Below are 22,523 nucleotides of genomic sequence, written 5' to 3' on the forward strand. Positions count from 1 at the left end.
GGACTTAAGGCTCCTCACCATTCTGGTTGCTCTGATCTCCAGTTTATCAATGTCCTTTCTAAATGAACTATAATGTATAAAATGTTCTCCTGGTTTGAGGCAGAGAAAGAAGATTTGTGTTCATTGGAAAATTAATTTTAGAAAATATGGTCAAAAGAGATAGAAGTCAGAAAGCCAGGTTCTAATCTTGGTTCTACTACTAGCTGTCAGTGTAAGATTATGTGAATCACTCAGTTTGTCATCTATACCTGGGGTAATATGGACTAAATGATCTTTAAAATCCTTTCCTGCTCTAACCATCTCGTTTACTTAGTCCATACAAATCAGAAATGTTCTAGAAGTTCTGAAGAAAAAGACGAGCCCTGCGTGTTAGAGTGATATGACAAAGGTTGGAGGAAGTCAGACCTGTGTTGAACCTTGAAGTATGGGCCAAATTAAAATGAGCAGGGCAAAGAGTATTTTTGTGAGTAGAAGGCAAAATTCAAGGTAGCTATACATAAGAAAACTTAAGGGTACAGGATAGAGAAGAAAAATTCATGTAGGGAAATGGAAGAAGATAAGGTTGGAAAGGTAAATTGGAGTCATAGGAGTCAAGTAAAAACCTTGCTTAGTTAAGGATTTTGCATTTTATCTTGGAGTCAATGAATAGGCACTGAAGATATTTGAAGATTAATCTGGTGACATTGTGCGGAATGGACTGGAGGAGGAAGAGCAGTTAAGAAGCTATTATAGCAGCAGAGGAGTGAGGAGATAAGAACCTATTCCAGAGTATAAATTATAGCCTTCCATAGTCTTCACCCTTAAGTAGCCTATTCACAAAAGTTATCAATGTAAAGATACATGGTCCAAAACTTTGAGAATTTTAAACTGAAAATTTAAAGTTCCTCAACTAGCAACTACATGTTACAGTGGAAAGAACACTGAATTTTGGGTCAAATGATCTGGGTTTAAATCCTGGCTTTCCTACTTACTACTAGTGTGTCCTTGGTGCCTAAGACACCAACTTGCTCTGGATCTCATTTTTCTCATTTGCAAAATGAGGGGGTTGATCTTGATTTTTAAAGTTACTTCCAGCTATGGCAGGTCCTATCAAGCTAGAAGGGCTTTTCTATGAACCTGGGATTGTCTGGTATTGTCTGTCTTTTGACAACCGGCTGAGCCAAGCTTGGAGAGGCTCAGTACCAGATTGTCTACACGGGGATGGGCTTTCTGCAACATTGATTCTTTTTTTAAAAAATTTTTATTTGTAACATATGTTTTTAAAACTTTGGGTTACAAATTTTCTCCCTTTCTCCCTCCCCACCCACCCTCATTGAAAAGGCAAGCATCTAGATAGAGGTTATTGATGTGTAGTCATGCAAAACATTTCCATAGTAGTCCTGTTGTGAAAAACTAAGTATCCTTCCCTTCATCCTATCCTACCCCCCATGTATTCTATTCTCTTTTTTAACCCTGTCCCTCCTCAGATGTGTTTGCTTTTGATTATCCCCTCCCCCAGCCTGCCTTCCCCTCTATCAACCTCCTGCTCTCTTGTCCTCTTCCCCCCTTATTTTCCTGTAGGGTCAGATAGATTTCCATACCCCATTGTGTATGTTATTCCCTCCTTAAGCCAAATCCTATGAGAATAAGATTCGCTCATTCCCTCTCACCATCCATTTCCCTTTCCATTGTAAAAGCCTTTTCTTGTCTGTTTCATGTGAGATAATTTACCCCATTCTTCTTCTGCCTTTTTCCTTCTCCCAGTATAATCCTCTCTCACCCTTTAATTTTGTTTTCTAGATATCACCCCTTCATCTTCAACTCACCCTGTGCCCTCTATCTATGTATACATACATATATATATATATATATATATACACAATTTTTTCCCCTCCCACTACCCTAATACTGACAAAGGACTCATGAGTTACAAATATCATCTTTCCCTGCAGGAATGTAAACAGTTCAACCTTAATAAGTCTCTTATGATTTCTCTTTCCTGTATACCTGTTCCATGTTTCACTTGAGTCTTATATTTGAAAGTCAAATTTTCTATTCAGTTCTGATCTTTTCCTCAGGAATGCTTGAAAGTCCCCTATTTCATTGAATGACCATTTTTTCCCCTGAAGGATTATACTCAGTTTTGCTGGGTAGGTGATTCTTGGTTGTAGTCCTATCTCCTTTGCCCTCCAGAATATCATATTCCATGCCCTATGGTGCCTTAATGTAGAAGCTGCTAAGTCTTGTGCTATCCTGATTCTGTTTCCACAATACTTGAATTGTTTCTTTATGGCAGCTTGTAATATTTTCTCCTTGACCTGGGAACTCTGGAATTTGGTACAATATTCCTAGGAGTTTTCCTTTGGGGATTTCTTTCAGGAGGTGATTGGTGGATTCTTTCCATTTCTATTTTGCCCTCTGGTTCTAAAATATCAGGGCAGTTTTCCTTGATAATTTCTTAAAAGATGATGTCTAGGCTCTTTTTTTGATCATGGCTTTCGGATAGTCCAATAATTTTTAAGTTCTCTCTCCTAGATCTGTTTTCCAGGTCAGTTGTTTTTCCAATGAGATATTTCACATTCTCTGCTAATTTTTAATTCTTTTGAATTAGTGTTACAGTGCCTTTATTTCTCAAATTGTCACTAGCTTCCAATTTCTCCATTCTGTGAATGACCACAAGCAGTCTTTTCTGTCTTGGAACTATGAGGGTTTCCTCTCCAGAACCACTACCAGCCCCACCACACCAGCGCTGATCCTTGCCCCAGGACTGCCACCCAGAACTGTGACCCAGATGTAAGCAGGGGCAAAGCAAGAGAATCCTGCACCAGCAGAGAGATCCCCACAATCCCGCTGTGATCAGCCACTTGATTCTCCCTCAGTCTATGGGGTGTAAGTTTAGGAGGCAACCACCACCCCGGGGGCCATGCCCTTGGGAATTGGATCTGGGACCCTGCACTCCTCTCTCAGCACCGCAGAAACAGACTTTTCCCACTGTTTTTTTTTTCTCTGAACAGCACCTTTGCCTCATTTTTACAATGTGGTCAGATTCCTTTTCTCCTCCCACTCCTACTTTTTCTTTGTGAATAGAACTTTTCCTCCTGCCCATAAACACATTTTGTGGATCAGGGCTGACTGCTTTCTGATAAACTTCTGTCATTTTTTGAACCCCATATTCCTATGTCTGTGGACCAATATATTATCTTATGCCTCCTACCAAAGCATTTCCTTAGGTTAGGGGAGAAAGCCAGAAATCTGGAGAATGGATTGCAGGCTTGAAGGTGTCCACAGGGTGTATACAAGACCATTCTCTATCTTTAAGCAGGTGGTAGGACAAAAATTATATAGAAGCCACAAAGCTTGTCCCCAAGGAGACAGGACATCAAGGAGGCATTTATAGATACATGGTGTGAAGCCTATAGGTATTTCTTGCAAGGGGATGGGGGCTAGAAAAGCTGATCAAATAGGCAAGTGCTCTTCTTCTTAGGGTTGGAGGAGGGAAGAACAGGATTTGTCCAGAATGGGTTTAAAGGACATGTAACAGTCATTCAACTAGCTTTTATTAAACACTTCCTGTGTCCCAGGCAGGATGCTGAGTGGTGGGTGTTAAGCAGAGTGTTCATTTTCTTAAGGGCAGGCCACCAAGATTTGGTCTTTGTGTCTCTGTTTATGAATACAGTTCTAATGTTCTCAGTGGAAATTATATCTCATCACAAGAAAGGGAAAATTAGGTAGGGAATTTACAGTTGACATAGGGTCTTAAAATTGTTTGAGGAAGCTGAGGAGTGAAAGAAGCTTAATGTTTCTGAACTGAATGAGAGCTGGTATGGTACCATGAAGCACTTGTTAGGGAGTCAGAGTCCCTATGATTTGATCTGGGCTCTTCCTTACTCCTTGTGTGACCTTGGGCAAGTCACTTCCCCTCTCTAGGCTTAGTTTCTTCTTCTGTAAAATGAGGGTATTGAGCTAAATGACCTTTAAAGGCCTTTCCAGCTCCGAATCTATAATCCTGTAATCTTAAACCATGCAAAAAGTGAGTTTGTATCTCAATAATACATTTTTATTAAATTTATTTAATATTGTTTTAGTGATTAAAAGCAAGGCAATAGCCACAAACCAGCTCCCAGACCAAAGTAATAGCAGGTACCTTGCCTCCTTAGTCTGTTGCCCAGGATCACCTTCTTTTGGTGAATCAACAGGAAGGAGAAGGAGGAGGAGGGTGTATTCAGCATGCATGACATAGTAGAACAGACTACCAGGTCAGATAACCCAAAGCTCCGGTCTTTAATGGTAATTATGGCAGTCGGTGACTACCCTAGTACTAATTAACTGCAAGTCCAGCCAGTGACATTGGTGCAAAGTGAAAAGGGCTTTAGGAGCACCTCTCCTTGCAGTAAATTGTACCTTTCATATAGTTGCATTTGCTTGTGGCCCCGTTTTTATTTCTGAGGTTGTGTCAGTACACAATTTTTGTGTACAGTTCTTGTTTAAAGATAAATTTGCTCAATTTGTTGTTATTGTTGAGTCATATTTTATTCATGTCTGACTTTTTGTAACCCCATTTGGGTTTTTCTTGTCAGGGCATACTGGAGTGGTTTGCCATTAACTTCTCCAGCTCATTTTACAGGTGAGGAAATTGAGGCACACAGGGTTAAGTAAGTTGCCCAGGGTCACACAGATAGTAAGTGTCTGAGGCCAGATTTGAGCTCAGCTCCTCTTGACCCCAGGGCCCGTGTTGTATCCTCCCAACCACCTAGTTGTGCACCTTACTATGTCTCTAAAATAGGCAGGTGTCCCAGATTGATTTCAGAGTGTAGACAAGTCTCTTCTGACAGTCTAGAAACAGAACTTCACAAATAGGCGGGCATAGCCATATGAGCTATTGCTGACCTTTTTGAGGTCTCTGCCTGCTTATCAAGCTCATTCTGTCAGGCCAAAGGAGCCCCCACAGTGGGTAAAAGTCACTGACCTTTGAGCTAGAATAAATCTTAGAGCTGTTTCAGGGACTGGGGCATGTCTACCACCAAGGCCAGAAGTCTCAAGACAGTATACCCGAGTCGAGGACCTGGTATACTCTTAGAGTCTGACCACCCTTTTTTGAACTTTTCCCCGAAGTAGAATTAGAAGGACAGCAATTTAGAAAATTGTGTGGAAAATTTATATACAGAGGTAATTTTAATATGATATAAATAACAGATTCATTTTAATGAGAACTTATAATGAAAGTACAGGTGTTACTTAAATAGCAAAAATTCACAGAGTTTTGAAACTGAAAGGAGGCATATGTCTTATCTCTTACAGTGTTCCCATTTTATAGGTGAGGATACTGAGGCCTGGAGAAGTAAAGTGATTTGCCCAAGTTTGTTAGTATCACAACTCAATGTCTAGAATTCAGGCCTCCCATCTGATAGTCCAGGGTTTTGTTGTTGTTGTTGTTGTGTTTTGTTTTGTTTTTCCTCACTGCAGTATACCATATGCTCTTCTTCACAGGACTTCTGAATAACTTTAAGAAGTATGCGTTCAATTAGATCTCAATTGCTAAGGATTCATACAGTTTTTGAGAAATGATTGTTCTTTATGCAAATTTTCACTGTGAGAATGGACTGAGGTACACATAGAGATAGAGGTATGAAACCTTGCCCATAGTCACATCATCATGACGATAGGCACAGACAGGATTTGATAAGCCATTCCTTTATCTATTATTCCATGCTGCCTCTCTTGTGAGATAAACATTTAACAATAAATAGAATCCAAGGTTGAAAACGTGTATTATCATTACATAAAGTTATATTAAAATTGTTCTTAGTTTTAATTTTTTTGTCTATCTTTCAAGATCAGTATCTTCAATTAAAAACAAACAAACATGGTACTATGAATGTATTGATGTATGAATGTATTTATTGGTTTTCCACTTTTGATCTCTGGGAGTTCAACTTTAGCAGATCATGGTTTTGTGATATAAGTAAGATAAAAAAATAATCTTTAGTGTGAATAGCTGGTGTGTTTCTGTAAGCATTGGTGTTAGCATTCATTTATAGTCACTTTTCTGCTGGAGCCTACCAGCATGTTATATGTTGTAGTGGAACAGTGTTAATGTTGGATGAGGCCCTTCTAGTAATAAGCTTCTCTGAACAGGATTCAAGAAAGAACCCCTCAGTAACTCATTACAGAGAGCTGACAGTAAAGATGCATTATATTTTCATGCTTGATGAATATCAATATTTGTAATTTTTCATGAGGCTCTAATTCTGTGAACAATAATGATTTTAAATAACAATTCTTCTGATCTCCTATAAGAAAACTGTGCTCAGAATATTTGCTCAACACCCCAACACATTCTTGTTTGATTTTTTAGACTCAGTCCATTTAGTCATTTGTAAGAAGAAATAAAGGTCACTTTATCTAAATTCAAACACAACCCGTATGTGTGTGTGTGTGCGTGTGTGTGTGTGTGTGTTTATTTCTCCTGAGAAATAGAGGTAGTTGATTATACTCAATTCCTCAGCCACTTAGTCTAGAATAATAGATTTTAGTGGGATTTTTTTTTTGCAGTGAGAGTAAATAATTTATAATGTATAAAATATTGATGGTAAATACAAACAAGGTAGTATTGTATAATAAAAGGAATACTGAACTCAGAATCTCAGAGACCTGAGATGTGTGCTAGAATGGAAGGAGCATTAGCTGAATCATCAGAAGCCCTGGGTTCTAGTCTTAGATCTGCCAAAAGGTAGTGAATGACTTTGGCCATGACTTCAGCCTTGTAAGCATTAGTTTCCTCATTTGTAAAATGAAGGATTTGAATTAAATAGTCACTAGGGCCCCTTCCAACTAAAAAAAAAATGTTAATTTTACTAAATATAAATGATTTGGAATTTTTCTAAATGTCAAGTATTTACATAGAAATATTTGAGAATGATAGCAAATAAATATACACATTCTAAATATTGAAAATATCTAGATTTAGTTGAACAGTTTAAAACTAGATACAACCAAGATGAATCATGTGCCTTTAAGAGCATTAGACCAAATTTTATTTAGATCATTTGGCAAAATGTAGCTTTCATAGTTTGACATGAGATTCATTTATCTAAAGGGTTTAGAATATAGGGTTCTATAAAATATGGATTTGTTGAATACAACACCAACTATAACTTCAGGCAATATGTTCCAATGAACTTTACATAACCCCCGATACCAACAAAGGAATTAGTTGTAAAATTTCCCAATTGGCTTCTTACTTTCATGTCCAGCCAGCGATAACACCGACAAAACTGAAATACTAAGAAATCACTTTTTAAAAATTAAACCCTAGGATCAGTCTGAAATCTCCTATGGGAATGTGTTTCATTGCAGAGATGATTAATAGAACCTCTTAAGTGACAGAATATTCACCAGGAAGTTTTCACTAAATGAAATATTGATTTAGCCCTTTAGTAGGAGAAGCCCAGCTGGAAAAACTAGTGGTGAGATCCCATAACATTAAGATATTTCACTTTTTGCATTAATCAACTTGATTCGGCACTTTCTTATGTACCATTATTCAACATTGACTTTTACAATTCTTCACTATAAACTCAAGGTCAATCCATGCAGTACTATCCTAATATATCAAATGCAGTCAGATCAGATAGTATTACCTTGGCATTAACAGGAAGTAGAAAGAGGAAAGTGTTTTAACAGAATTCACTAACACCACTATTGAAACAAATTTTACAAATCTGAGATTGCAAAATAATCATGGACATATAAATTTGCTGATTTTGTTCTTTTTGATTAAAATAAACATTTTTTCATATGTAAAAAAGCAAACTGACATAAGGATGACTTGACAATATTTCAAATATAAGATGGGAAAATGTCCAGAGTACCTAGACATCTGAAAATTGAACAAATACCAGAGCTCCCAGGTTAAGGAGAATCTCCAAGCTGCCAGACAGAAACAGTTCGAATATTGTGGAGCTACAGTCAGATTACACAGGATTTAGCAACTTCCACATTAAAGAACTGGAGGGCTTGGAATATGATATTCCAGAAGGTAAAGGAGTTAGGGTTACAACCAAGAATCATGTGTGTGTGTGTGTGTGTGTGTGTGTGTGTGTGTGTGTGTGTGTGTATACTCTCAGCAAAACTGAGTATAATCCTTCAGGGGAAAAAGATATTTAATGAAATAGAGAATGTTCAAGCATTCCTAATTAAAAGAGCAGAGCTGGATTAAAAAAAATTATCTTTAAATACAAGACTCAAGGGAAACATAAAGAGGCAGAAAAAAGGAAACAAGAAAGAGAAAACATAAGAGACTCAAAAAGGTTAAACTGTTTATATTCCCATATGGGAAGATAATATTTATAACTCTTAAGAACTTTGTGACTACAAGGGCAATTAGGAAGAGTATATGTAGATAGAGGGTATGAATATAAGGTAGCTTTGATGGGAGGATACCCCCCAAAAAACAAAATAAAGGTGTCAGAAAGAAGATTGTACTGGGAAAAGAGGAGGGGAGGAAGATAGAATTGGGGTAAAATATCTCACATAAAAGAGGTGTGAAAGAGCTATTATAATGGTGGGGAAGATGGAGGGGGATGGTAGGGAAAGTTTGAACCTAATTCTCATCAGAATTGGTTCAGAGAGGGAATAGCATACATACTTAGTTGTGTACAGAAATTTATCTTACCCTATAGGAAAGTAAAAAGGAATGTGGATAAGAAAAAGAGGAGGACTGATAGAAGGGAGGATGGATTGCGGGAGGTGGTGATCAGAAATAAAATACTTGTAAGGAGGGACGGGGTGAAGGTAAGAGAGTGTGAAGGAGGGAAAAATAGAAAGGAGTAGTTTTCATAACTATAAATGTGAATGGGATGAACTCACTCATAACATGTAAGTGGATGGCAGAATGGATTAAAAACCAGAATCCTACATTATGTTGTTTAAAAGAAACATATAGACACACACAGAGTAAAGGTAAGGGGCTGGAGCAGAATCTATTATCCTTCATCTGAAGCAAAAAAAAAAAAAGAAGCAGTAGCAATCATGATCTCAGACAAAGAGAAAGCAAAAATCTAATTAAAAGAGATAAGGACCCTACACCATGCTGAAGGGTACCATAGACAATGAAATAATATCAATATTAAACACATGCACCAAATGGTATAGCATCTAAAATTTTGAAGGAGAAGTTGATTGAGTTACAGGATGAAATAGACAATAAAACTATACTAGTGGTGGACCTCAACTTTTACCTCTCAGAACTAGACAAATCTCACCAAAAAATAAACAAGAAAGAAGTTAAAGAGGTGAATAGAATTCAGAAGAAGTTTAGATATGATAGATCTCTGGAGAAAACCGAATGGGAAAAGAAAGGAATGTACCTTTCCTCAGTAGTACATAGCACCTACACAAAAATTGACCATGTATTAGGGCACAAAATCTCATAACCAAATGCAGAAAAGCACAATATAAATTATATATATATAAATAATATATGTTATTATATATTATATAAAAGTAATTACATATTGATTGATATATTACATATAATTATATATTATATATAAATATGATGTATTTATATATATAAATTATATATATTTATATATAAATACATTCTTTTCAGATCATGATGCAATAAAAATTACATTCAATAATGTGCAGTGGAAAAATACATTTAAAATTATTTGAAACTTAATAATCCAATCCTAAAAAATAAGTAGACCAGATAACAAATCATAGAAATAATTAATAATTTCATCAAAGAGAATGACAGCAATGACACAACATACCAAAATTTATATAGTGCAGCCAAAGTGGTACTTAAGGGAAAATTTATATCTCTAATTGCTTACATCAATAAAATAAAGAAAAAGCAAATCAACGAATTAGATATACAACTAAAAAAAAACTAGAAAAATAACAAATTAAAAATCCCCAATTAAACACCAAATTGGAAATCCTGAAAATCAAAGGATAGATTAATAAAATTGAAAGAAAACCACTGAACTAATAAAACTGGAAGCAGTTTTTACATTAAAAAGAACAATAAAATAGGTAAACCATTGGTTAATTTGATTTAAAAAAAAAAGGAAGAAGACAACCAAATTACCAGTGTCAAAAATGAAAAGGATGAATTCACCACCAATGAAGAGGAAATTAAAATATTATTAGGAGCTATTTTGCCCAATCATATACCAATAAATTTAATAATCTAAAAGAAATGGATGAACATCTAAAAATATAAATTATCTAGATTAATAGAAGAGGGAATAGAATACTTAATACAATCTTAGAAAAAGAAATTTAACAAGCCATTAGTGAACTTCCTAAGAAAAAATCCCTAGTACCAGATAAATTCACAAGTGAATACTACCAAACATTTAAAGAACATTTAATCCCAATACTAAATAAACTATTTGGAAAACTAGATGAAGGCGGAGTCCTACCAAATTCTTTTTACAACACACACAAAAATCCTGATACCTAAATCAGGAAGAGCAAAAACAGAAAAAGATTTTAGACCAATTTCCCTAATGAATATTGATTCAAAATTTCAAAATGAAATACTAGTAAGAAGATTACAGCAATTTATCACAAGGATCATACACTATGACCAGGTGGGATTTATATCAGGAATGCAGAGCTCGTTCAATATTAGAAAAACTATCAGCATAATTGACTATATCAATAACAAAGCCAAGAAAAAGACTTTTACAAACTACTATACCCTTCACCATTAAAAAAACAAACAATCACTAGAGACCGTAGGAATAAATGGATCTTACCTTAAAATGATAATTATATTTATCTAAAACCATCAGCAAGCATTATCTGTAATGGTAATAAGCTAGAAGCCTTCCAGTACAATCAGGGATGAAGCAAGTATACCCATTATCACCACTGTTATTCAATATTGTACTGAAAATGCTAGCCATAGCAATAAGAGAAGAAAAAGAAATTGAAGGAATTAGAATAGGCAATGAGGAAACAAAATTATCACTCTTTGCAGATGATATGATGGTATACTTAGAGAATCCTAGAGAATCAACTAAAAAAGTAGTGGAAATAATTAGCAACTTTAGCAAAGTTGCAGGATACAAAATAAACCCATATGAATCATCAGCATTTCTATATATTACCAACAAAGTCTAGCAGCAAGAGTCAGAAAGAGGAATTCCATTTAAAGTAACTGTAGACAGTATAAAATACTTGAGTGTCTACCTGCCAAGACAAGCCCAAGAACTATATGAACACAATTACAAAACACTTTTCACACAAATAAAGTCAGATCCAACCATTTGAAAAAAATATTAATTGTTCATGGGCAGACTAAGCCAATAGAATAAAAGTGATAATTCTGCCTAAATTAATTTACTTTTTCAGTGTCGTACCAATCAAACTATGAAAAATATTTTATAGACCTAGAAAAAATAACAAAATTCATCCAGAAGAACAAAAGGTCAAGAATATAAAGGGAATAAATGAAAAAAAAAATGCAAAGCAACGTGGTCTATATAAAGCAGATCTCAAACTATATTACGAAGCAGCAATTATCAAAACAATCTGGTATTGGCTAAGAAAGCTTGGTGGATCATTGGAATTTATTACGTACATAATATATTGTAATAAATGACCATTATCTAGTATACGGTAAACCCAAAGATACAAGTTTTGGGGACAAAATGTCATTATTTGACAAAATCTGCTTGGAAAACTGGAAAACGGAATGGCAGAAACTAGGTATAGAGCAACATTTCACAGCATATATCTAGATAAGGTAAAAATGGATACATGATTTACATATAAAGCATGACACCATAAGCAGATTAGGAGAACATGGAATAGTTTACCTGTCAGATTTATGGAGAAGGAAGAATTTATGACCAAACAAGATGTAGAAAACATTACAAAATGTAAGATAAATAATTTTGATTATATAAAATTAAAATTTTTTTTCATAAACAAAACCAATGCAAAGAAAATTATAAGGAAAGCAGAAAACTGGGATAAAATTTTTGCAGCAAGTATCTCTGATAAAAAGGCCTCATTTCTCAAATATAAAGAGAACTGAGTCTGTTTTATAAGAATGCAAGTGATTCCCCAATTGATAAATGGTCAAAGGATATGAACGGGCAGTTTTCAGACAAAGAAATCAAAGCTATATTAGTTGTATAAAAAATGTTCTAAATCACTATTGATTAGAGAAATTCAAATTAAAACAACTCTGAGGTACCTCCTCACACCTATCACATTGGCTAATATGACAAAAAAGAGAAATGTTGCATGTTGGAGGGGATGTGGGAAAACTGGGACAATAATGCACTCTGAGTGGAATTGTAAAGTGATCCAACCATTCTGGAGAGCAATTAGGAACTATACCTAAAGGGCTATGAGACTATGCATACCTTTTTGATACAGCAGTACCACTAGGTATTATATCTAGGTCTATATCCCAAAGAGATAAAATATACATAAAAAGGAAAAGAACCTATTTATGCAAAAATATTTATAGCAATTATTTTTGTGGTGGCTAACAATTGGAAATTTAGGGGATGTCTATCAATTGAGGAATGCTGAACAAATTGTGGTATATGATTGTGATGGAATATTATTGTGCAATATAAATTACAAGCAGGTTAACTTCAGAAAAAACCTGGAAAGACTTACATGAACTGATGCAAAGTGAAGCGAGCAGAACCAGGAGAACACTGTGCACAGTAACAGCAATAATGTTCGATGAAGGATTGTAAATGATTTGGCTATTCTCAACAATACAAGGATCCAAAACAATCCCAAAGGACTCATGATGAAATATGCTATTTGCTTCCAGAGGGAAAAAAAAACAACTGATATTGTATGAATACAGGCCAAAGCATACTATTTTCACTTTTTCTTTCTTTCCTTCTGTCTGAATACAGATGGAAGCATACTATTTTCTTCCTTCCTTCCTTCCTTCCTTCCTTCCTTCCTTCCTTCCTTCCTTCCTTCCTTCCTTCCTTTCCTTTCCTTTCCTTTCCCTTTCTTTCTCTTTCTTCCTTCCTTTCCTTTCCCTTTCTTTCTCTTTCTTCCTTTCTTTCTTTCTTTCTTTTTCTTTCTTTCTTTCTTTCTTTTTTTCCTTTTTTCTTTCTTTCTTTTTTTCTTTCTTTCTTTCTTTCTTTCTTTTTTCTTTCTTTCTTTTCTTTCTTTTTCTTTTTCTTTCTTTCTTTCTTTCTTTCTTTCTTTTTTTCTTTCTTTCTTTCTTTCTTTCTTTCTCTCTCTCTTTCTTTCTTTCTTCCTTTCTGTCTTCTTATATAAAATGACTAATATGATTGCACATGTATCATCTATGTCAAATCACTTACCATCTCAGGGTAGGGAAGGAGGAGTAGAATTTGGAATCCAAAACTTTTTAAAAAATGTTAAAAATTATTTTAACGTGTAATTGGGGGAAAATAAAATATTATTAAAAACAAATTTAACAAGTACTTCTTAAGCATTTCTAATGTTCAGAGCACTATAATAAGGTACTTGAGGGGGAAAGAGAGATTAACTGGCAAGAGACAGCCCATACCTCATGAGGCTTACTTTGCAATGGCATCCTTGCTTGGTACAATGTGCACTGCATTATAATCACTAGGTTCATTTGCTGAAGTGACATTTTCTATTTCTGCTTATGTGAAACTTCTATGAAACACTGTTTATATAAAGCATGATTTTCACTTTTAGAATTATATTGGCTATTTTGAGAAAGAACCAAAGGCACAGATTTAGGCTCCATGTAAGGAAAAAAACTACCTAAAAATAAAACTCTCCAAGACTGTGGTGGGCTATCTAGGAAGGTGCAAGTTTCCTTATCAGTAGCACTAAGCAGCTAGGTGGCGCCATAGTGCATAGAGTGCTGGGCCTGAATTCAGGAAGACTCATCTTGAGTTCAAATCCAGACTCAGACACTTACTAGTAGTGTGACCCTGGCCAAGTCATTTCACCCTGTTTGCCTCACTTTCCTCATTTGTAAAATGATCTGGAGAAGGAAATGGCAAACCACTCCAGTATCTTTACCAAGAAAGTGAGGCCACAAAGAGTCATATACAACTGAAAATGACTGAAGAGCAACAAGGAATATTCAAGAAAAGGTTGCATGACATAATTCTGAGATATAATGTTGATGGAATTTTTCTCCAGGTACAGGTTGAACTAGACTTGAGGTCTCTTCTAATTCTGAAATTCAGTGATTAGCAATAGTGATGCTTTGTGACCAACAATGCCCCAGACAAACAGGCCTGGGAAAGACCTTAATTTAGAAAGGCCAAGGTCATCCCCTGCATCCCAGGCCATCATCATCAGTTTTCTTGATTTTTTTTAGTGGTCTTAGAATTGAATTATTTTTTAAACGGTGTATTTATTAATCTTCAGTTTTCAGCATTGACTTCCATAAGATTTTGAGTTTTAAATTTTCTCCCTTTCCTTATCCTCCCCCTCCCCAAGATGGCATGCAATCTGAAATAGGCTCTACTTATACATTCATATTAAGCATATTTTCACATTAGTCATAATGTAAAGAAGAATTAGAACTAGTGGGAGGAACCATGAGAAAGAAGAATCAAAACAAAACAGCAAAAGAAAAGGAGAGCAAATAGTATGCTTCCATCTGCATTCAGATTCCATAGTTCTTTCTTGGGATGTTGATAGCTTTTTCCATCATGGGTCTTTTGAAGTTGTCTTAGATCCTTGCATTGCTGGGAAGAGCTAAGTCTGTCAAAGTCAGTCATCGCACAATATGGCTGTTACTGTGTACAATGTTCTCCTGGTTCTGCTCACTTCACTCACCATCAGTCCATATAAGTCTTTCCAAGTTTTTCTGAAGTCTTTCTGCTCATCATTTCTTATAGCATAACAATATTCCATTACATTCATGTACAACAGCTTGTTCAGCCATTTCCCAATGATGGACAATCTGCTCAATTTCAAATTCTTGGACAGCATGAAAAGAGCCGCTATAAATATTTTTGTGTATTTGGGTCCTTTTCCCATTTTTCTGGTCTCTTTGGGATACAGATCTAGAAGTAGTATTACTGGGTTAAAGCTTATGCACAGTTTTATAGCCCTTTGGACATAGTTTCAAATTGCTCTACAGAATGGTTGGATCAGTTCACAACTCCACCAACAATGCATTAGTGTTCCAATTTTCCCACATCTTCTCCTATATTTCTCATTTTCCTGTTTTGTCATGTTATCCAATCTGATAGGTGTGATGTGGTACCTCAGAGTTGTTTTGATTTGTATTTCCCTAATCAATAGTGATTTAAAGCATTTTTCATATGACTATGGATAGCTTTAATTTCTTCCTCTGAAAACTGCCTGTTCATATCCTTTGACCATCATCAATTGAGGAATGACTTGTATTTTTATAAATTTGATTCCATTCTCTATATATTTTAGAAATGAGGCCTTTATCAGAGACACTGGTTGAAAAAATTGTTTTCCAGCTTTCTGCTTCTCTTCTAATCTTGGTTGCATTGGCTTTGTGCAAAAGCTTTCAATTTAATGTAATCAGAGTTACCCATTTTGTATTTTGTAGTGTTCTCTACCTCTTGTGTTGCCATAAATTCCTCCCTTCTTCATAGATCTAATAGGCAAACTATTCCTTCCTCTCCTAGTTTGCTTATAGTATCCATCTTTATATCGAAATCATGTACCATTTTGATTTTTTTCTTGGTATAGGGTATAAGATGTTGGTCTATGCCTAGTTTCTGCCATGCCGTTTTCCAATTTTCCCAGACGTTTTTGTTAAATAGTGAGTTCTTATCCCAGAAGCTGAAGTCTTTGTATTTATCAAATAGTAGATTATTATAGTCATTGACTGTTGTGTCTTGCATACCTAGACTATTCCATTGATCTGCCACTCTACTTCTTAGCCAGTACCAAGTTTGATGATTGCTACTTTATAATACAATTTAAAATTTGGTACAGCTAGACCACCTTCCTTTACATTTCTTTTCATTAGTTCCCTTGATATTCTGAAACCTTTTGTTCTTTCAGATGAATTTTGTTATTGTTTTTTTCTAGCTCTATAAAATAATTTCTGGTAGTTTGATTGGTATGGCACTGAATTAAGTAAATTAGCTTAGGTAGAATTGTCATTTTTATTATATTAGCTCAGCCTACCCATGAGCAATTGACATTTTTCCAGTTATTTAGATCTGACTCTATTTGTGTGAAAAGTGTTTTATAATTGTGTTCATATAATTCCTGAGTTTGTTTTGGCAGGTAGACTCCAAACATTTTATAATGTCTATTGTAAATTTAAATGGAATTTCTCTTTCTATCTCTTGCTGTTGGGCTTTGTTAGTAATATATAGTAATGCCAATGATTTATGTGGGTTTATTTTATATCCTGCAACTTTGCTAAATTTGTTTATTATTTCAAGTAATTTTTTACTTGATTCTCTAGGATTCTCTAAGTATGCTATCATATCATCTGCAAAGAGTGGTAGCTTTGTTTCTTCTTTGCCTATTCTAATTCCTTCAATGTCTTTTTCTTCTCTTATTGCTAAAGCTAACACTTGTAGTACAATATTGAATAACAGTGGTGATAATATATATCCTTGTTTCACCCTTGATCTTATCAGAAATGTTTCTAGCTTATCCCCATTACATATAATTCTTGCTGATGGTTTTAGATAGATATTATCTATCATTTTAAGGAAGACTCCATTTATTCCTATGCTGTCTAGTGTTTTTAATAGGAATGGGTGTTATACTTTTGTCAAAAGCTTTTTCTGTATCTATTGAGATAATCATATGATTTCTGTTAGTTTTGTTATTTGATATGGTCAATTATGTTAATAGTTTTCCTAATATTGAACCAGCCCTACATTCTTGGTGTATAAATCCTACCTGGTCATAGTTATTATCCTTAAGATAAGTTGCTGTAATCTCTTTGCTAATATTTTATTTAGAATTTTTGTGTCTATATTCATTAGGGAAATTGGTCTCTAATTTTTTTCTCTGTTTTAGGCTTTTCCCTGTTTAGGTATCAGCATTATATTTGTATCATAAAAAGAATTTGGTAGGACTTCTTCACTTATTTTCCCAAATAGTTCATGTAGTATTGTAATTAGTTGTTTGTTAAATGTTTGATAGAATTCACTTGTAAATCCATCTGGCCTTGGAGATTTTTTTTTCCTTAGGGAATTCATTGATGGCTTATTCAATTTTTTTTTTCTGAAATGGGTTATTTAAGTATTTTATTTCCTCTTCTGTTAACCTGGACAATTTATATTTTCATAAGTATTCATCTGCTTCACTAAGATTGTCAAATTTATTAGCATACAGTTGGGCAAAATAGGTCATAATTATTGTTTTAATTTCTTCTTCATTGGGGGTGAATTCACCCTTTTTATTTTTTATGCTGGTAATTTGGTTTTCTTCTTTTTTTAATCAAATTAACCAAAGGTTAATATATTTTATTGTGTTTTTTTTTCATAAAACCAACTCTTAGTTTTATTTATTAGTTCCATAGTTTTCTTAATTTCAATTTTATTAATCTTCTTTTGGTTTTCAGAATTTCTAATTTGGTATTTAACTGGGGATTTTTAATTTCTTCTTTTTCTAGCCTTTTTAGTTGCATGCCCAATTCATTAATCTCTTCTTTCTCTATTTTATTCATGTAAGCATTTAGAGATATCAAACTTCTCATTAGAACCGCTTTCACTGCATCCTATAAGTTTTGGTATGTTGTCTCATTATTGTCATTCTCTTAGATGAAGTTATTGATTGTTTCTATGATTTGCTGTTTGACCCACTCATTTTTTAGGATTAAATTATTTAGTTTCCAGTTAATTTTTAGTCTATTTTTCCATGGCCCTTTATTACATATGATTTTTTTTATTGCATCATGATTTGAAAAGGATGCATTTAATATTTCTGCCTTTCTGCATTGGATTGTGAGTTTTTTTATGCCCTAATGCGTGGTCAATTTGTCGTCTTGATTTTGTTGTCAAGTTGTCTTGATTTTTGTCTTGCCACTGGACTTCAAGATTCTGGAAGAGGAAGTGAGGCTTTTGATAACTTTGTGCAGCTCTGCGTCGCTTAAGTCCAATTAACATGCTATATTTCATCACATAATCATCGGACCCTCTTTTGTTCTGTTTTGTTTTCATCCAAAAATTGGTTTATACCCTTTCGTTGTGTAATTGTCATATGGTGTAAATCTGTTCAAGGGAAACAAAGCAGCAATGCATTCACCAGTGGTGTATGTGAGCTGGGAGCCTAGAATTCTCAGGCATGCACATTGTCAGTATTCAATTTTGATGTATATTCACCTGTATTCTGTGCATCCTTATCTTGCACCAAAGACAGTTTAGTAATAAATGATTTTTAAGTAACACCAGCACAATTTGTAAAACAAAAAAACTTCACATAATCATCGCACTCCACTTTTTTGCAAAAAAATTGGCGTAAAATCTGCAGTGATTATGTGGTGAAATAAGTACAAATCAGAACATCACCTGTGATGTCATTCCTCTTCCAAACAGAGGATGAAGAACAACAATTTCTGCTCCAGCCCAGGACAGCCATTTTGGCATGGATTGCCACAGCAATTTGCCTGGTTTCATTTTTTTCTTTTTTCTCCTCTCCCTTTTCCATTGTCTTTTCTTCTTTCAAGTTGCTAAGCAATTGGAAAGAATTTTAAAGCTCATAGGATCTTATACGGATCTAGAGCTGGATGTGATCTCAGAGACAATTTAGTGCTTTCTTTTTCATATAGGTAAACTAAGGCTCAGGCTGGGTAAGAGATTTGCCCAAATGCTTCCTGTTTCAGAACACCCTCAGATGACTGGCATTGTCTTTCCTGTGCCTTGTTCCCATCAGCTCTATCAAACCCTCTCTCAGCATAAATTTCTTTTATTAGTGAGCAGGTATAAATCAGTTGTCAATTTGAGTCCAATGATGGGACAATGCCCTTTTGTACTTTCAAGTGTTGTTTGCGAAATGGGAGATTAGCCTGTGAGGGCCCAGTCCTAAGGGCATGCATTGATAGTTCTCTGTCTAGTCCCAGCTTAGCATGTGGAACTTTGGGAGCAGGTTTGGAGTGATAAAGGAATCATTATGGTAGACAAAAAAAAAGCTTCTTAATACAGGAGGTGATGAACTGGAACTGAATCCCTACTTCCTCTGGCGCCCCTGCCAAAGTTCCACATGCTGAGTTTGCCCATTATATTTGTTTCTAGGTTTGATGAGTACAGTGTATTTAACTTCAGTACTTTGAAGACTTTTATTTTTATGGGCACTCTTTCCACTATCATGAAAGAGTGATCCTTCCGTGCTGCTCATTCTGTGTGTTTCTTGACTGTGCCTTTAACTACTCTAAAACTGAATCATAAAGTCATACATTTTTTTTGTCTTCCTCAACTGAAACAATTTCAAATTTGCAAATGTTGTGGTAGAATATAAGCTTCTTGTGGGCAGAGACTATTTCATGTGTATCTTTTAATCCCCTAAGAGCCTAGCAGAGTGCTTTGAATATAGTAGGTGCTCATTAATATTTCCTGAATGAAATTGATTTTTTAATTGGATTACCTGAATCAATGCTCTTGATGAGAATAGGGAGAGGGAGCAGTGCCAATCAGTACTTTCCAGTAAATAAAGTTCAATCCATATTTATATTTTATAGTTAAAAATGGATAGTTGTAATTTTTTGAAATATTCAACTATTTTTGCAAAGCTGATGTTTTTATTTTGTTGTCTTTTCACTAGGCAGTCTATACTTGAAATCTTACCTACTCTAAGAATTCTCAATGGTGAAACACTAAAATCTGATTCACCCAATCATGAAAGCAATGTACCAGAACCAGGCAGTTTTTCAGCAATCTGTCAGACTCAGACCCAGGAATTTAGCTTGATAGTTAAAAAATATGTCACTGAAAAAAGGTATGTAACCTACATTTTATCATAATTAAAATATTAATTTAATTTTATAACAAATGTTTTAATTTAATCCCATCTGCCTGGTCGGGTATAATACCTTTGAAAACTCTCCAGTAAAATTGCGAGATATCAGATAACTTTGAGGTCTGCTGTTTGAAATGATATATATATTCACTTGGAACAGTGCTTAAATAAAAATACTATGTCAAAAAATAATATAAATCTATAGCTGTACATTCTGGGTTTATAGCAAAAACTGAATAAAACTTTCAAAATTACAAAGAAAATTATTAGTATATTTCTGTAGGAATTAATATTTCCTACCACATGACAACCAACTTCATAATTTTGAACCATTTAGATCTTTTAAGGGAAGCCTGGTAGTAGTAAATAATGGAAAGCTAAACTACACTCTCAGTTCTCATTTGTTAATCATTTTTTCAGTCATTTGTTGTCCTTCGTTCTTGAACAAGACCAAAACGACATCATGATATTGGGGGATCATGTCCTTATCACTAATCAGTATGGCTCCATCATCACTGAGTAGGTGAGATGCACCATAGGTCTTTGGCCCATAAATAGCCTTTCAAGGCATTATAGAAGCACTTCGGATTGTTACTAACAGCATAAAACTGAATCTCATCTACATTCTTATTGAGCCAAGAAAACTGTATCTCTCTAAGCTTTGATTCTTCTATACTTTGGATGGAGGTAAATTCTGCCTTCTTAGAAACAAATGAATTATTTGTAAACCCTGTGGAGGTCTCTATTTTTTTTTTTACCATTTAATAGCTTCTGAATTTCCCCATCATTTTCATCAAACCGGTTCTGATGTTTGCAAGTGTTCTGGCCCAGATAAGTAAATGTGATGCTGTACCCCAAATCTCTGAAAGCTGCCTACTCCTTTTCTGTTCCACTATTGCCAGTCATGTGTTGCTTCAGCTTCCCATGTACACAGACCCCCAACCTGAAGTCAGCAACAAACTATTCACACACAGAGAAGTGCTCTAATCTGTTGACACTGCATTTTCTGATCTGTTAATACACACCATGAGAAGTCTGACTTGGCAGGTGCTAATGTCTTTCTTGTCTGCTCATTTGGGGCCTGGAAATTTCAACTCCGATCTTACTGTCCTGCCTGTTGAAGAGATAGGAAAGGGGAAAAAAGAGAACAGGAGAGATTGAAGGTAACGTACGGATCGTTCTTTCCTTAGGAAGAAGAATTGACAACTGGTAATAGCTGCTGAGTAGTTATGGTCAGAGTCAGTACTAGAATGAAGAGGTATTGAAAAAAAAAATAGCTCCCACCTACATTTTTAATTTCCTAAGGGAAATTTTCCATTCATCTGTGACAACTGAATAAACAGCTATTTCCATAACTACTTTTTTTTGCTTATTATTTCTTTCTTAAAGGAAAATGTATTTTTGTTTATGCTTGCCAGATCTAAAATATAGAGACTGATTTTTATTTTAGAATAAAGAATTTCATGATTCCTTCAGAAAAAGAAAATTGAGATTGTGTAACCTGTTGTTTTTGTTTTGTTTTGTCTTACTGTTCTTACATTTTATTTGGATTTAGTGAGATGTTAGTATAGATATTTTTAACTCTAATAGAACTGTGAAAATATAAGTAGTAGAGGTATATTCCTAACAAAACACCATCACCACAACCACCAATAATAATATTGCTTTAAAATTTGCAAAGCGCTTTATATACTGTATCTTATTTGATCCTCCAAACAACCCCTGAGAGGTAGATGCTGTTATTATCCGTCTTTTACAAATGAGGAAACCAAGGCTGAAAAAAGTTAAATTACTTACATCTGGTCACATAGTTATTATGTATCTGAGTAGGATTTGAGTACAGGTCTTCTTGACTTCCAAATCCAGCACTCTATCTACTATACCATCTAGCTATCTAGTAATTATCACTCAATTATGATTCTTTTTCCTGTAAATGAGTTTCATAATTTACTCTGCTCTGTGATAAAGTCTAGAAAAAAAAGTTTTATATTTGATTAATTTAACTGATATTGCATCCTCAACAAGACCAGAGCAATGTATATTGCTAAAAGTCGTTATTTATTAGTCCATGTTTTGCATGTGCTATTACTATTTTCAGACATACTTACTGTGCCAAAGAGTTGATGGTTCAGTATCATACAATATTTTAAACTTCAAAAGAAACAAGCCAAACATGATTTTAAAACAACACTTTTATTTTTATTTGCATTTAAAAACCAGTGTGAGCTCTTGAATTGTAAAGATATAACTATTCAGAAATAATATTCCATATGTATTTATGCATATATAGATATACACACGTATATAAGTAGTAAGTATCTATGTATGTACATATTTGTACTTTTTTGCAGGTTAACATGACTCTTATATAGCACTGAAATTTACAAAAGGCCTTTTTACATGAATAATTTGAAGTGGTAGCAGTTAAGGTGAATTATATTATTTAGAAAAATAACAGAAAGATACATCTTTGCTTTTATTTGTTTACTAAGCACGTGGCAATATTCAGTGCATTGCCATAACTGTATCTGATATGCTATAATTCTCATTATCCCTTCCTCATCCCTCCTATGGTTGGAATTATTAATATAATGCAGCCATTCTGTGCAAAGGGCCTAATA

General features: G+C 34.6%; 1 protein-coding gene across 4 annotated transcripts in view; it reads left to right on the forward strand.

Moving 5' to 3' along the window:
• LRRIQ1 (leucine rich repeats and IQ motif containing 1) overlaps nucleotides 1-22,523 on the forward strand; it is a 257,374-nt gene that overhangs the window by 73,088 nt on the left and 161,763 nt on the right. For all 4 annotated transcript variants that reach the window (XM_078146517.1, XM_078146512.1, XM_078146518.1 and 1 more), the window contains exon 16: nucleotides 19,708-19,881. In XM_078146517.1, coding sequence (XP_078002643.1) covers nucleotides 19,708-19,881 — 174 coding nt within the window. The remainder of the gene's footprint in view (nucleotides 1-19,707; nucleotides 19,882-22,523) is intronic.

This window comes from Phascolarctos cinereus, unplaced genomic scaffold (genome assembly GCF_003287225.1).
Source record: "Phascolarctos cinereus isolate Bilbo 61053 unplaced genomic scaffold, phaCin_HiC Scaffold_1;HRSCAF=81, whole genome shotgun sequence".
NCBI lineage: Eukaryota > Metazoa > Chordata > Mammalia > Diprotodontia > Phascolarctidae > Phascolarctos > Phascolarctos cinereus.